The following is a 15,824-nucleotide window of genomic DNA, read 5'->3' as shown; positions in this document are numbered from 1 at the left end:
CTGGCAACACTATATTGGAGGCACAACTGAGAAAAAGGCCCTAAATTAAAGAAGAAATTACAACTAAGTGTAAAAAAAAATTTGCTCAGTAATAATTCTAATTCTCACCTAAACAAATAATTTTGTGAGATTTTATTTATATAAATTCACATAACGGAATATTTCTGAAAGCTATATATGGCGTATCTGAGCTAAAAAATAAAAATACGACATTTGAGTGTAGAAAAACATGGTATATGTTATTTAGGTTCAAATTAAAAAAATTAATCGATTTTGAACTTGAATAACCTCATTTTTCCATAGTTAAATTGATTTTAAACTGTGTCTGTTAATTAAATGCGGAGTCGATAAAGAAATCGGTTATTGTTTTAAATTTCTAATATCTTTGAAACCTGGTTGATTTAAATTGTGTAATTTACAGGAAAGTCCTTTCTTTATATAAAGTAATAAAACAAATAAAAAAAATCTTCTTTTTTTAATTAAATAGTTAGTCTGAACTTTAAAAAAAAAAACAACCAAAAAAAAAAAAAACGCCATATATGACTTTAATTTAAACAAAGACAGGCACAGGACGTTTGAAATCCTCCGAAATCGAAGGATAATCTATTCCACAATGCATGCGATTTTCCATATATGGTAAAAAAAAAGTTGGTTTGAAAATGTATAAATATTTTTTGACTCCTCTTAAATGATAACTTAATGGTTAACAAGCAAAAGCTCGTTAGACTCGCATAAACTGATCAATACTTAAATTTCAAAGAATTTCTCCAAATCAAAATTCCCGCTATTGATATTTCGTTTTGTCAAAATCTCATCGTAAAAATATGTAATTGTTTGCTTCCTGTTTACATTTTCCCGAATAAAAGGTTTCACAATGATTACAGCTTTTGCAATTTTATTTCCCAGGGATGATCTTTTAAAGAATATTTGGGTGTTAGTAATTTTATTCAAAACAAACAAAAATATGCGTTTCTTGACCTTGTGTCCTTCTAATCAGCAATCGTCATGACGTGAGGTCGCTAGGTCAAGGCCAAACACGCAACACCCGCATACCAGATCGCTGTTGATGTCTGTCGGAACAAAAGAATCTGATAAGAACCTCAGGTAATTTGCAAGTTAACCGATCTTTTTATAATAATTATGTTATATCGTCCTGTGTTAGATAGAGTAATCACATATATACACAGGCTTTTTCTGACCTTGTGAACGTGACCGACTTCTGTTCTGGCGGTCGAAAGGTGGGAAACCATTTTACGAAAGTGGTAGAGATCCTTCTTGTTCTGGCCATTGAATTGTATTTAAGTAATGAATCGTGTCATTCGCACATGTATGAAAACTGTTAACTTTCATTTTCAAAACAAATAGGCCTACATGTGACAACAGGACAATGTTCAGCATGTTCAGATCACACACCAGTACCATGAGTACATTGGTTAAATTAATATCCTACATATGTCCTTTTGAAATAAAGTTTTTGGATTTTATTATGCACAGAATTCTCATTGATGACCCCAACAAATGATTGCATCAATAATGGGTGGATCTATAATTTTTGATCAACAATTATACATTTGTCTGTTTTGTATATATTTTACTTGGTTCCTCCTCTATGTTAATTAACGTAAACCAACAACAAAAAAGACATTTAGTAGTAGAAGATGCCAGCAAAATATGTTTCTTTAACTGCCTGAAAAATGTCCATTTTATTGTAGATGTGACTGATTTTCAGCAAGGTGTAGCATAATTTAGGAGCTCCATGATTTTCGTAACAGGTAAGTGCATGATACATGTATATGGATAACTTTGAAGAATGAAATTGACTCTTTACATGAGAAGAATTTAACAAAATAAAAAAAATCTGCAGCTTTAATAATAATAAAAAAAAAGACTATTGCCAAAAAGCTACCAGGTTGTAGTCAACATTGCAAGGGGCTTTGTGACATTTTTGAAAAATTTGTTCACAGATGCATTCCAAACTTGTTGAGCAACTGAATTTTTTAATCAAGCAAGTACAATACATAGCTCAGCACAAGTAGATAATAATAATAATAAAAAAAAAACCTTTGATATTTTCTATATTATTTTTGTTACAGATGAAATGGAACAGAAAATAAGTCATTTGCTGCAGTCGGCAATTATTTCACTCTGTTCTCAGCATTACACTGAAAAGTTAGAAGTGGATGGGATAATCTGTATCTCTTCACAACAGTCAAACTTCCAGCATGTAGTGAAAATCCACCAGAAAGTCGAACCCAGCAACTCCCTCTACAGTCAACGAGTCTCAAGAGATTCCTCACCAGCACCTCCCCCAAAGTCTGTCGCACCATGGACTGAGCAACAGATTAAAGTAGGGACACCTGCAGAGAAAACAAAGTCCAGAAAACGGTCGAGAAATACAGAGGATAATGATCCAGACTTTAATTGTAATATATCAAGCAGTGTAGATAATTTTCCAACCATTGTAAAGCAGCTTCACAAACGTAAATCACGAGCTCAGAAAATAAGCAGTTATACAGAATATGACACTGATGGGTCTGAGAGTCCTGGCTATGGATCTGATGTACAGGATGGCCGTTATGGGGTCAGTGACAGTAATGTAGGAAAAGAGCCTATGGGATCTGCCTCTGTGCTACTCAAACTATTGGCAAAGCCTCACAAAAGGTCTATGCTGGCAAACCAATCAAATTCAATACCTCCAAGTATTGAAATGGTCAATTTAGAGGGAGCCTCAAAAGCGGGAATGGAATATCAGATCAGACTAAACGATGGTGCAGTAACCAGTAGAGAACATGTCCCTGAAGGTGAGGACACAACAAAATCTGTGATCCCAACAGTGAAAGAGGAGCCTGTTTGGGATGGAGAGTATGGAGGGATGGACCAACAGGAGCAAAACAGTGAGTGTGATGAAAATAAAAAAGATGACAGTAGTGCAGGAGCTAATTCAGACTCATCTGAAAAAAATTCTATTCTAATGAAAATTTTAGAGGGTAAGAGTTTGAGAGAAGCATACAAGTCAGAAAATAGTCCATCACCTGGATTACAATCCCAAAACTTGGAGGAAAAATCAAAATCCTCAGAGCAGGAGAATTCTTTACTTTATCGATTGCCTTTTGTTTCATTCCAAGATCTTTTCCCACAAAACTCACAAGACATATTGCCCAATGAAAACAACACTGTGAGAAAAGAAAGTGGTGGACCTAAAAAGCCGCTTACTCTTCAAACTCTAGAGTATACAAAAACAGGTGGTGTTCCAACTTCTCAGGGATACACAGGTACACCAACCCATAAAACAGATCAAAAATATTCTACACGTCTCTCATCAGGAAAGAAAAATCCGGTTAGTTATCAGGAAATGTTGGGAACTGTAAGTTATAGTTCAGACGATGAGAAGGACCAAGGTGAGAGAGACCTCGATGATGAAATGTACACACCACAACAATCTGAATATCAGCTGATGACACAGGAGGCTGACATGATGGAAGTTAATACGGGGGCAAAACGAAGAAAAATGGGACCAAGAAGTAAAGTAAGTAACAAACAAGACAATTTCAAAGGAATAAATGGAAAGGGATCTGAAAGGTCCAAACCCACAGTTGTGTGTAGCAATGACCGGTTTGAATGCAGTATTTGTGGACGAATCTTTAATAATCGAGCTCTACGAGACATGCATGAGGATGCTGAGCGTGCTGAACACTTCTTTAAGTGTCCACTTTGTGATGGATTCTTCGGAAGTGAAGAATCAAAGCTCATTCACATGCAAGACAGACATGGAGTTGCCACAAAAGAATTTGCAGAAGAAAGAGCTAATAAGAAACTTGTTGCAGCAAAAAATAAGTCGCTAGCTAAGAAGAAAGAAGCGTTGCAGGCAAAGAAAACACTTCTTTCACAAGATGAAGAAAATGGACCAGTAGGCAATGGATCTAGGGACGACAGCCAAGAATCATTCTCTGTAGAGGTTAAGGAAGAGAAAATGGATGAAAACTCGATAGAATGTGACATGTGTGATATGACATTCTTAGGACTAGATGAACTCAAAGCACACACACAATCCTTTCACGGAGCAGTTTGATGATAAATTTAATGAGAAACGTTGGTAGTTTAATGTTGAGTACAATGTGAGTGATTTTATACAATATCCTAGTTGCATTAATCTAGTTTTTGTGAAACTTTTTCACATGGTATTTAAAATTTTACTTCATTATTTTGAAAATGGTTGCATTACACAGGATAATAGGTTAAGAATTCTGTAAAAAGGTTGGGTTTTTTTTTTTCTGATTTAGCTAGTGCAAAGAATATGAGATATTATTCTTTGGAAGTATAGTCCTTTAATTACCCCTATTGAAACAAAATGAGAAGTATTTCATTAAAACCTGTAAAATAAAAAAAAGGAAAGTTGCAGAGGAGAAGTTCGATACTTTTCTTATCTATAAACCTGTATACCAACTACTGTGTATTTTTTTGACAACTTTTAATTGCAATTCGGTTTGAAGTGGATCTAAAACTATTATTTGGAACTGAGGAAATATTCTACATAAAGTTACAATAATGAAATATTTGATTTGTGGCAAGAAATGTTTGTTAGTAAAAGAAGGGCATGTAACTCTTGACTATTTTTTCGTGAGTAAAAGTTTCCTTAAAGTGATATTGTCTGTAATTTTAGAAATTTTTGACTTTGTAACTAAGTTAAAAAAATTATATGGTTATTGTTTTTGAAAAAAAAATTACTTTTGCAAGAAAATTTCCTTAATGCGTTACACAAGCATGTTAGTAAACAATGACCTTAATATGATATTGAGACCTTGCAAGACCAAGTGTTATACATAACAAACTTGCTGAATGACACATCTTGTCACATGAAACTTGTTTAAAATTTTATCCATTGCTGAATTTATTTTTATAAATGCTATGCTGTTCATGTGATGTTTTGGTCCTTGTATGTAGCTATATGTAGTATTGACGAGGTCACTAAACTGCATTTGAATTGTCAGACTTTATTTTCTTTTTTGCCAAGGAATCAAGTTTAAATTTTGCAATTATCAGACCCACCTTAACTTGGATGAGAAGAAAAAATACATTTATTTTGCCCAGTATTCTCCATCAAAATCATGGACTATGTCATTCTGACAAATTTTTAGAATGCTAATTTCAAACTTAAAAAAATACTCTGCCAGAAGGAAATTTGTAATTTCATGGTCACATTCATGTAAACATAATTAATACATTATGATAAAAGTGAATCTCGAATCTCTTTAAAGTGTATATCATAATATCAATGAGTTCAGTGAAAGAGAAGTGTGTATTGCACTGTGAAAGTAGTGAATATGGCATTCAAACTCGTACAGATGTATATTTCTAAACATTCCTGGCACATTTTTAGATTTTGGACATTTTTTGTTTTATTTGTATATATAAGAATTTTATCATATCATGAAAGTGCAAGTTCATCATTTCATTTTTGTGTTTTCATCCTAACATTACTGTAATATTCACATCCCATTTAACTGATTTTCATGAGAACTAGAGTATTTGAATTGTACATTTAATACAGGTTGAATAAGTGTATGTTTTAATAATTATGTTGTATTATACTGTATGTATGTAAAAAAAGAGAAACAAATGTCTAAATTCTTAGATATATAGTTTATTGCTCATTTTCATAGTTTATTGTACAAAGTCATATATGCTGTATTTTCAGAGGAATTCAAGTACATGCATACACATTTTTACTCTTAACTGCCAGTGCAGTTCATTAATTTTCAATGTATAAAACTATTTGTAATGAATATTCTTTTATTTCCATTCTGAAGATAAATTCTGTTAGTCAGAATAGTAGTATTAAAAATGCAAAATGCTCATAATTTGCTTAAATTTCTATTTTAGCTCTCACCTCGGCATAATGTCAGAGTCTTGGGAGTTTTAGGAGCAAGTCCATTCCCAAGTACATGTATCTATAAGCCCTACCTTGACCAAATTTTGCATGGACTATGCATCTAGGGTTGTACACTACCACACTTGCTCTGGATGCTGGATCTTACCTATATTCCCAGATGAGCGACCAGGTTAAAGTTTTTGGAGCTAGTCCATTCCCAAGTAACTATCAGCCCTACCTGGACTAAATTTGCATGGATGATGCATCTAGGGATGCACACTACCAGATATGCTCCTGATGCTGGATTTGACCTACCTTTTCCAAATGATTGACTATAAGACCTATGTTGACCAAACTTGCATGGATGTTGCAGCTAGAGATGCTGACTAGCAGGCTTGTTTTGGATGCTGGATCTGACTTGGATTTTTCAGATGAGTGACCAGGTTAAAGATTTTGGGGCAAGTCCTTTATTAAGTAACTAATAGTCCCATTTTAATCAAACTTGCATTGATGATGCATCTAGGGATGTGTAATACAGACTTGGTTCAAAGACTGTATCTGACCTACAATTTCTGGATGAGTGACCAGGTGAAAGTTATTGGAGCAAGTCCATTCCCAAGTAAATGTAAGCCCTAGACCAGCCTTGCATGGATGATGCATCTAGGGATTCATACTACTAGACATGCTACAGATGCTGGATCTTACTGACATGTTCTGGATAATTGGATAGTAAAAGTTTTTGGAGCAGGTCCATTCCCAAATAACTATATCCTGTCAAGTGCATCAGTGTTGCATCTAGGTTTGCACACTACCAGAACATTCATTTGGTGTGAGACTTTGCCTTACTTCTAGATGATATTTGTCAATGTAAGCTTTGTAATCTTTGATTACCTATGTTTCAATTCAGCAAACAAAATATTTGATGCTGATGAATAAGACTGAACTGATAAGGAAAAATGTAAATTTGAAAGTTTTCATGATCCCAGGATATGTTCAGTATAATTTATGGATAGACCCTGTGTTGTCCAGTTTTGTAAAATCGCATTAAATTCCCAAAGAGTAAAAAGGTTAAAATTTTGTGAACATGAATAGTCATGAAACAAAAACATTTAAGTCCTAGAAAGTCCATATTCTTAGTTCTTTTAATGTGATCCGACTTTGTCTTTAACCTTGGTCACTTTGGTACCGTGATTGTTCAAACATAGCGATGTCTGCTGATATACACCTGACCTTAATTTTCCAGATAAGTGGATGGGTCAATAAGTTTCTGGAGCAGCTTCTCTACAGAAGGACTGTGTAAAAAGTAACTATGTACCATAACTGGACCACATCATAAAATGATGCATAATACTGTCATAGCTGATTCATCTTATTGACCATTCCTATGATACATGAATGTCATATTGCTTCAGAAGCCTTCTTTGGTAGGGAGTAACCAACAAACTAATGACATATTTTTATTCATGTATCTTATTGAACAATCATTTGAAGCCTTGTTGCTATTACAGAAGATATTTGTTGACACATGAGCTATTATCTTTTATTTCCCTTGTGTGAAATTTGAGGTACTACTGGACATGTGCCCTTTCAAAAAAGTGTTAAAATATCGCTACTACAAAGTGGTCTTTTTATTGGAGATAGAGTGTTCCAAGAAATGCTTGTGTTGCTTGCTTTGTAGCTTCATTAATGATGTAATCAAATCTAAGAGTGGTCAGCTATTTATCGTATACATTGAATTTTTAGCGAGATGCAAATTTAGCAATTTAGCTGTAAATATCAGACGAGTATATAATTTTAGTAAGAAGTAATTTAAGCGATTTGTCAATATCTTGCAAGATAGCCTTACCTCCTTAGTGCTGAATGAATTGTTAGCAATATGCAATTTTAGCAATCTCAACACCTCGCTAATAATGCCAAAATTGAATCCTCGCTAAAAATTCTGCTTATAAGGTATTAACTACTAACATAGCTCATGCATTTGCCTGCAAAGAAAAAAAAAACATCCATGGATAGTATAAGACTAAGACAGAATTTGTCAATCAAAGAAAATAAAGTTTCCCAATCCTCAAATGAATAACTAAATTAAAATTATTAGAAATAATTATTTATCATTTCATCAATTATACATGTTTCCAATAATCCTACAAAAGAAATTTCAGTCTGTATTTATTGCAACTGTCAGTCTATGCAATCCATTGTGGAATACCGATCCTGATGTATTTTCATAGAATTAAATAACTATAAGTTTTTTTGCAGAAACTGAAAATCATACAGTTCAAAGTACAGTGATCATGAGCTCATGAACATGTATAAATGCAAATTATCCAATCCCTGCCTCTCAAAATTCAGAAGACATAAATTAAACTGTCAGGGGTACTTTTTGCAAAGTAGGTCATGTGTTCTTGCATTTGCAATTATTTTTTGTAAGATATAAGAGCAAAAAGGTTCATTTCTGTTTGATTTCAGGCCCAGGATCAGAAGGGCTATTAACAATGGTTATGGGGAATGTTTTGTTGTAGAAATAGTAAAAGAATATATTGGGAACATACAGTAAGCAATATTTTGAGTTAAATATACAAAGAAATTGAGAAACAGTACATTTTTTTTAATGCGCAGTAAATATACTTTTCTCAAAGGGTGGCACTGTAGCTCTCAGGATGACCATCCCAATATTTTCAGACCAGCAAGCTACAGATCTGCAGCTAAATTTGACCTGAACAAGGATTCTGGACATCTGAAACCAGTAATCGTGACTTTATCTGAATGACCTACAATGTAATTTACACAGGGTCTTAACACACCTCAATTTGGTGCCACTTTGATGCCAATAATGAGATCTCAAGACAAGGTATTTAAAGACAGTGACCTTGACCTATTTTAAATGGCCTCAGCTACAAGTGACAACAATAAATCTGGTTATGCACATTTTATGATCTAAAATTATTTCAAATTCTCAAAAAGCCAAAAAATCCAATTTCAAATATGACAAATAAAATTAATTTTCAAGTATATTTCATATCTTGAAAATATTTAATAATATGAGCATTTTAGAAAAAGAAAAATATACATATACTGACTGGGAAAGGGATGGTGGTTTATTCATGATAAAATGCTTTAATATTGCAATAAATATTAAAGATATTTATAACAAAGAGTCAAACAATCTGAAAGAACATCATCCAGGGTCATTTTACAGTCCTCATGTTCCAAAGTCCATCATTAAGGTAATGGATATTCTCTAATCCAATACCCTTGTTTTTAGAAATGCTGAAAGACAAAAAAATATTTATATATATATAATCAGTCTCTTTCCATTATGTTTACATTTTAAAAATTGTATTAATGTATATGTACATAATAATATGCACTCAGGATGTAAATGTAAACATAAGCAACACCATATGAACATTTTTTGCATTGCACTGTAACATACATCTCATCAGAAGGATGTACAAATTGTCATGATTTCTTACTAATTAATTTGTGTGTACACCTTATTTGAAGTTTGACACAATGAAATACAAACAAAACTCAAAGTTTAAATATACTAACATTTCATCTGTGGACATTTTTGTCATTCCTATGGCCACAGCATGCTCTTTTCCCTCTGCCATCACAGCAACTACCTTCTCTGCATCTAACTTTGTCATCTTGGCACCTGGAGATGTCAATCCTGGACACATGATGTTGGCTCCACTCAAAACAAATCTAATGGCACCTTTATCTACCTGCATACGAGGCAACATGAATGGGTCTGTAAAAGAAAAGAGTACAACTTATGCCAAATTTTCACAAATTTTTAGTCCTTTGTAAGAGTCATTTATTTGAATAAAATTTAGCACTCAATAACAAACTTACTATGGACCACAATCTTTGAAATTGAATAATAATACTTTAAAAAATACTTAGAATGAAAAGGGCAAGCAACATTTGTGCAGATTTACCTGAATTCAGTATAGGACATTTGCTCAAAAGGAAAAGTGATCGTGAATCTTAGCACTAAAATTTATCATTTACCTGCACATTTTTAAATGAACTTACTGTCAGTGAATGATAGAAGTAAAATGTGAGATATACTTATTGATCATGACTTAAATACATTAATTACAGTTCAACTTGGATATTTCAAACATTGCTTCTCAAACACCAATTAGATATATTGAAATAAGTTGGAAGCCCAAAACTTTTTTCTTTAAAGTGACATAGTGAGTCAATATCATGTGTTTCTTTTAAGATAATTGTATCATAAAGCTAAAGATTTATGAGAAACATGAATAAGGTGAAGTTTTGAGATCTCAACTACATGGTAAAGTAAAACGCAAGAAAAGACTGCAAGTGCCGGAAAAAGAAAAGTATCTATGGCGTGGTTGTTATCATCAATGTCAAGATCATGTGTCTTTTACTTTTAGCATGAAACTTGTAAACAACATTGAATTGGAGCAATCAAAATTTAGTGAGGAATAAGTTCTGATCCTCTTTTTTGAAGATTATATAAAAATTCTCGGTCATCTAACATTTATATCTATGGAATTAACACCATGGTAACTTCTTCAACTTTTCTGTGCATGCGTACCTTAAAGAGGAAGAAGTGAAGCAATATTTTCATGTTGGGGCAAACTAAAATTATTTTTACTTATATTTTTCTCCATAAAAGTAGACTTTTTAGGTTCTGAAACCTGTAATTTTCTGAAACCTAATACTTCCAAGAATTGAATAAAATTTGCATGTGTCTTGCAAAAATTTTACTTTTGTCAATTTTTCCATTTGTCCATCACAGTGTCTCCTCAGATTTCTGAATTTTTTCACCTTGTCCCACTGTCAGTTCAAGATAATGGGGATTTATCGGTACACTATTTATGGATGATCTACATGAAAAAATTGCATATTACCAAATATTGATTCAATGTTGACTCGGACCAACAAAGGTAAAGCAAATCCTAATTTTGTACAAAGTTGTAATTTTGGTATCGAAAGTGCTAAAATTGTAATGGTTGGCAGGTCTAATAATGTAAATGTACATCCAACAAAAATCAATGTCAACATCAGTGGTCCAATAGGTGCTCATGCTACAGAAATATTACAGAAATAGAAAATGTCACTCACACTTGTGTAAAAGCTTCAGTGTCGGCATATAGGGTCCATCTCTGTGTCGAAACATCAAAGGTTCCCCTGCAGCATTTGCAAGTATTTCTATGTGCTCATGGCTAAATTAAAGGAAGAGAGAATTCTGAAATTTAATATATGTAACTGTACTTAACATATACCATATTGACCTTTTCATGAAACTTAATGCATTCAGTAGTTCTTCAGCAAACTTCTGAAGGCATTACAATAATGGGCCAAAAATTAACTAAAACCTGCCAGATCCTTTAAATGTCTACTTGCTCAACATATTTTACTCACATCAGTTTCATGCTAAATGTATGTAATATATTCAATCAGTATTATATTAATTAGAACTTACCATTTGACAACTTTAAGGTCACCTTTCTTTGGAATAATCTGATCAAGATATGGTTCTATAAAGGGATAATTTTCTAATACTGAATTTCTTATGGCTTTCTGGACTGAAGACTTTGCATTATTCACACCAGATACCATTTCTTTGTCATCAAATCTGAAAAATAATGAAAAACATTAAAACATTGCAATTGGTAAGTTAAACTTTCATAACCATAATGCATTAGGAATTGATATTTCTTTATAAACCACAATTCGTTAGGCTGTTTAATTGATAAAAAAACTAGGACTACAGGTCTTGACCAGTTCATAGTTCAACAATTTGCAGGCCCGTAGGAAGCAATTTCAGTTTGAGGGGACACTATCAACTACGAAAAATTCTTGACAAGCTAAAAAAAAAAAAGAAAAAAAAAAAGGTCATCAGGCATTTCGATTGAGGGGGCACAAACATATAGTGTTTATGTTTTCTATAGTGATCTATATCGGCAAAATTATTGGGGGGCACAGCCCCCCACCCCCCACCCCCCCGGTTCCTACGGCCATGATTTGTTACTCCAAATTAAGGCACCAAGTCCAGGTAAGATACTGTTACACATCACTGCTTTCATCAATTACCATGTATAGTGACAATACACTTAATTGACTTTGCTTTCCTGATAGGACACATACATTTTGGCTAGTACATGTAATTTGCTAACTTAAAATTATTTTATCTTTTAATCTTTTCATTAATTTAATTTTGTTTGCCAAATATGTGTACCTACTTTATGGTTGGTTTTGTGAATGTCTAAATGACTTGTTCAGAAATCATTTACAACTACCAAGTCCTGACAAAGCGAACTTGTGCTGTGTGTCTATGAGGGCAAATCCTGTTTAAGGAGTGAGGAATGTGGACAGTTGGTCTGAACAGTGTGCACTTAAAACTTTTTTAAGCACTACCCTAGTCAGGCAAGCAATGGCAAAATTTTACTAGTTACTAGCAGGGTAAGCCCCCCTTAAAAGTGTGAAAATAAAATGACAGTTTTGATTCATTCCTGTAGATTTGTTTTAAAAATATTTTCCGTTTTCCTTTGATTTCTATAGTGAAAAACACAAGTTTTACAAAAATTATAGAGTTATCTCTCTTTGTTTTCCCAAAGAAGTAATGTTTTATGAAAATTCATACAAATATCTATATAGATATGAAAAATCATTCAAATGTGTTAACTTTTGAAAATTGACTTGGAGGTAGGCGGGGGAACAATACTGTCGTTCGCAGTTCTTTCTATGAAACCTCTTCTCTGTCATTTTATTGTCATTAATTTGTTCCTGTAACTAAACTATTTAGTTTTACACAATGATGCAGTCCAAAGTAACATTCATCACAAATGGAGTCATGGCCCTCTGCCTACCAATCTTCCCATTCATTTGATTCTCTCAGTAACATTTTAATTCAACGACAGTCTCTGTCTCAAGTTTTCTTCGCATCCATTAGCCATTTCAACACAGCAACCAGAAACAACAAATTATAAATAACCAAACCAAGCATGGACAGAAAGAAAAGAAAATCATTGTGTCTCATCTTTTTCTTCACATTGATTAGCCATTTCAACACGGTGATCAGAAACGTCAAATTATAAATAACCAAACCAAGCATGGACAGAAAGAAAAGAAAATCATTTAGAAAGTCAAAAATTTCAATCAAGAAAATAAAACTTTTTCATACAAAAATGTTTTGGACAATTAATACCATACTTAAAATACTGAGATGAACATGGATAAATACAGCTGAAAATTCCACTAGTCTGATTGGGCTAGTACCAAATTGCATTGTACCAGCCCAGCAGAATTTTTACTTGTGTTCGGGCTTTAGGCGCACACTTTGGAATTATTCACAAGATGTGAGGATTTTTACAAAAAGGTAATCAATGTTCTGAGATGTCTAGCTGGTGCAGTTGGTTCAGCATTTATTTTGAAAGAACAAGGTACGTAAACAAGTGGGTGCAGCAGATTCCATAATGGAGTCTCCATACCATTACACATCTTTACTCTTTTTACATATGAATAAGAATGCCAAACTTACTGACAATAGGTATACATATACAAACCTATTCTCTGTTGAGAAGTTGATGGCTCGTTTTAATACTCCTCCTCAACTTCTCTACGAAATGTCCAATAAAAGCAGTTCAGAAATTGACTAAATGAAGAACCAAACTGGACCCCACTTCAATCCATGTTTTAGGGTTGATGCATTATCATAGACATATTTTGGATGCACAGATGTTGTTCTGCAATGGAAATGTGATTAAAAATACCCATTCTGCTGACTTAAAAACATTTATCACGGAAGAACACTTACTTGCGATATCTGTGTCACCTGATTCGTTTATTAATTCAAAACTGCATTTGAACCCGATTGACGTCTAAAAAAAGTCTAAAACTTTTTCTCCTGAAAAATTGGATAAAATGTTCCAGTGTTAAATAGTTATCTGGAGGAATAGTTTTAGACTTTTTTAGAGGTCAACCCGGGTTCAAACACAGTTTTGAAAAAATAAACAAATCCTGCGACACAGATATCGCAACTAAGTGTTTATCATTAAAAACATGTTTTAAGTCGGCAGAATTTGAATTTTATTCGCATTTCTATGGCAAAATAGCATCTGTGCATCCAGACTACATCTATGATATCGTGTCAGACCTAAAACATCGATCAAAGTAGGGTCCGGTTTGGTTCTTCATTCAGTCAACTTCTGAACTGCTTTTATTAGACATTTTATAGAGAAGTTGAGGGGGAGTATTAAAACGAGCCATCAACTTCTCAATAGAGAATAATACAAACCAAGACATTTGTCTATTTCAACAAAAAGCATTCTTGTGAAAACTTATATTAAAATAGCTAAATCAAGCTACTCTGGGTGCTAAATAAAGCTATGTAGGTAATTCAAGCCATGTACAGCTAAACACTGAGTATTGTACTGGACCTGATTACATTTAATACTAACAGTCGTCTGTCATCCAAGAAACTTTCGATTTATCCATTATACTGTGTCAATTTTGCACAGTTATAATAGGGTATTACTTCTCTGAAAGAAATTATCTTGAAAAGTATAAATTAAAATTGAAACCCTTACTTTTTAAACATTTTTGTAACAGGTTAGTTGCTCACGTTGTTTGTTAATTTCTTGTCGGAAACTGTTCTAGTGTCATAGTGGAAAAAATGAACTAAAAGAAGTTAAGAATTCCGGAAAAATAAGGTGTACGTTTTTTCTGGCAGCGTCACAAATGGTAATTCATGTTCAAGTGAGCTTAGACTGTCACTAAACAGTCAAGTGCTGCGAAGTAAGACTCACTGAGCTATTAAAGTGCAATGGCGCTTATTTCTTTCCACATACCAGTATACCAAAACAGACAGATTTTTATCATAATGTCCATATGTTTTTTTTGTTTTTTTTTTCCAAAATAATTTGTTCATGGTAAAATTAGCGTAAATTTATATATAACGTTATATATTGGGAGGAATTTGTTTGTTTTTTTGTTTGTTTGTTTGGTTGGTTGGTTTTTTTTCCTCATGTTTCTGCATTGAATATATTTGGGAGAAAGAAGAAATAAGGCTGGTTTGATGGGGAAATTTCGTGATTATTATGTGTTTTTAGCATTGATAAACCTTGTACAAGCTGTTTTGCAAATTTATATATATATATATATATATATATATATATATATATATATATATATATATATATATATATATATATATATATATATATATATATATATATATATATATAGTATCCTATGTCCTTAATTGAATGCTTCGATATTGCATTACGTAGTAAGGAGACAATATTAAATCAATGTTTAAAATCCATGTTAAATACAATGTATATACACAGGCATAGGATTTTATCTTCATTTGAAAAAAAAATGCTAAAAATGATTCAAATAGTTCGAAGAAAATGTTTTCAATCAGTATAATGTAAGCAAAGGGTCCATAGACCACATCGCTCATCTGAGTATACTTTGGTTAGCGAAAAGCAGAAATCAGTTCAGTACTGAAATGTTTATATACGTTGCCCCACTCTACCCTGGGAGGGACAGGGAAGGGGGTCATGATCTGAACAAAGTTGAATCTACACTAATTGAAGATCTTCCGTATTTATATAGCTAATCATAACTTTAAAAAAAAATTTATATTTTTTTTTCTTATATATTCCTTGTTTCTTTTTGTTTGTTTGATTATTCAGTGACTCATATTGAGAAGCCACAACTTGCCGACCGAGGGCTGCAAATTTAGACCTGTACTTGATTTGTGAGGGGTCTTTTTCGTGCCAGCGCTTACTGCAACACCGGGACCTTGGTTTATACGGTCTCATCAGAAGGACCAGTCTCCATGTCCTGCAATAGGATTCGAACCCGCGATGTAAGGATCATCTCCTTATTTCGCGACTCTAACTACTGCGCCAAGCAGGAGACTATATTCCTGTGTAAAAGTTTGATATTCTATTGTGGCCCCGCC

At 33.2% G+C, this 15,824-nt stretch overlaps 2 protein-coding genes across 2 annotated transcripts; one reads left to right on the top strand and one right to left on the bottom strand.

Annotated features, from left to right (window-relative positions):
* Positions 1-2,088: 2,088 nt before the first annotated feature.
* LOC133197277 (uncharacterized) lies at positions 2,089-5,858 on the top strand. Its single transcript, XM_061333237.1, has one exon. It carries the CDS (start codon positions 2,099-2,101, stop codon positions 4,067-4,069), a length of 1,971 nt encoding a protein of 656 aa, XP_061189221.1. The 5' UTR covers positions 2,089-2,098; the 3' UTR covers positions 4,070-5,858.
* A 3,084-nt stretch (positions 5,859-8,942) lies between these two features.
* Positions 8,943-14,514, bottom strand: LOC133196330 (malignant T-cell-amplified sequence 1 homolog). Its single transcript, XM_061332238.1, has 5 exons — positions 14,440-14,514; positions 11,334-11,486; positions 10,973-11,073; positions 9,422-9,623; positions 8,943-9,136 (listed from the first exon to the last, which is right to left on the bottom strand). The coding sequence occupies exons 1-5, from the start codon at positions 14,448-14,450 to the stop codon at positions 9,055-9,057; spliced, it is 549 nt and encodes a 182-aa protein (XP_061188222.1). The 5' UTR covers positions 14,451-14,514; the 3' UTR covers positions 8,943-9,054.
* Between the last annotated feature and the right edge of the window lie 1,310 nt (positions 14,515-15,824).

This window comes from Saccostrea echinata, unplaced genomic scaffold (assembly GCF_033153115.1).
Source record: "Saccostrea echinata isolate AGI-Se365-2 ecotype Australia unplaced genomic scaffold, CSIRO_AGI_Sech_v1 ptg000030l, whole genome shotgun sequence".
Lineage (NCBI taxonomy): Eukaryota > Metazoa > Mollusca > Bivalvia > Ostreida > Ostreidae > Saccostrea > Saccostrea echinata.
Note: the sequence above shows the minus strand (reverse complement) of the source record. Positions and strands in the feature narration are given on the sequence as shown.

Excerpts from the sequence above, each read along its gene's own strand:
- LOC133197277 (XM_061333237.1), top strand. The coding sequence starts at position 2,099 with ATGGAACAGAAAATAAGTCATTTGCTGCAGTCGGCAATTATTTCACTC.
- LOC133196330 (XM_061332238.1), bottom strand. Across the intron at positions 11,074-11,333 it reads GACCTTAAAGTTGTCAAATG|CCATGAGCACATAGAAATAC; the intron begins GTAAGTTCTAAT and ends CCTTTAATTTAG. Across the intron at positions 9,137-9,421 it reads AAAATGTCCACAGATGAAAT|CATTTCTAAAAACAAGGGTA; the intron begins GTTAGTATATTT and ends TTTGTCTTTCAG.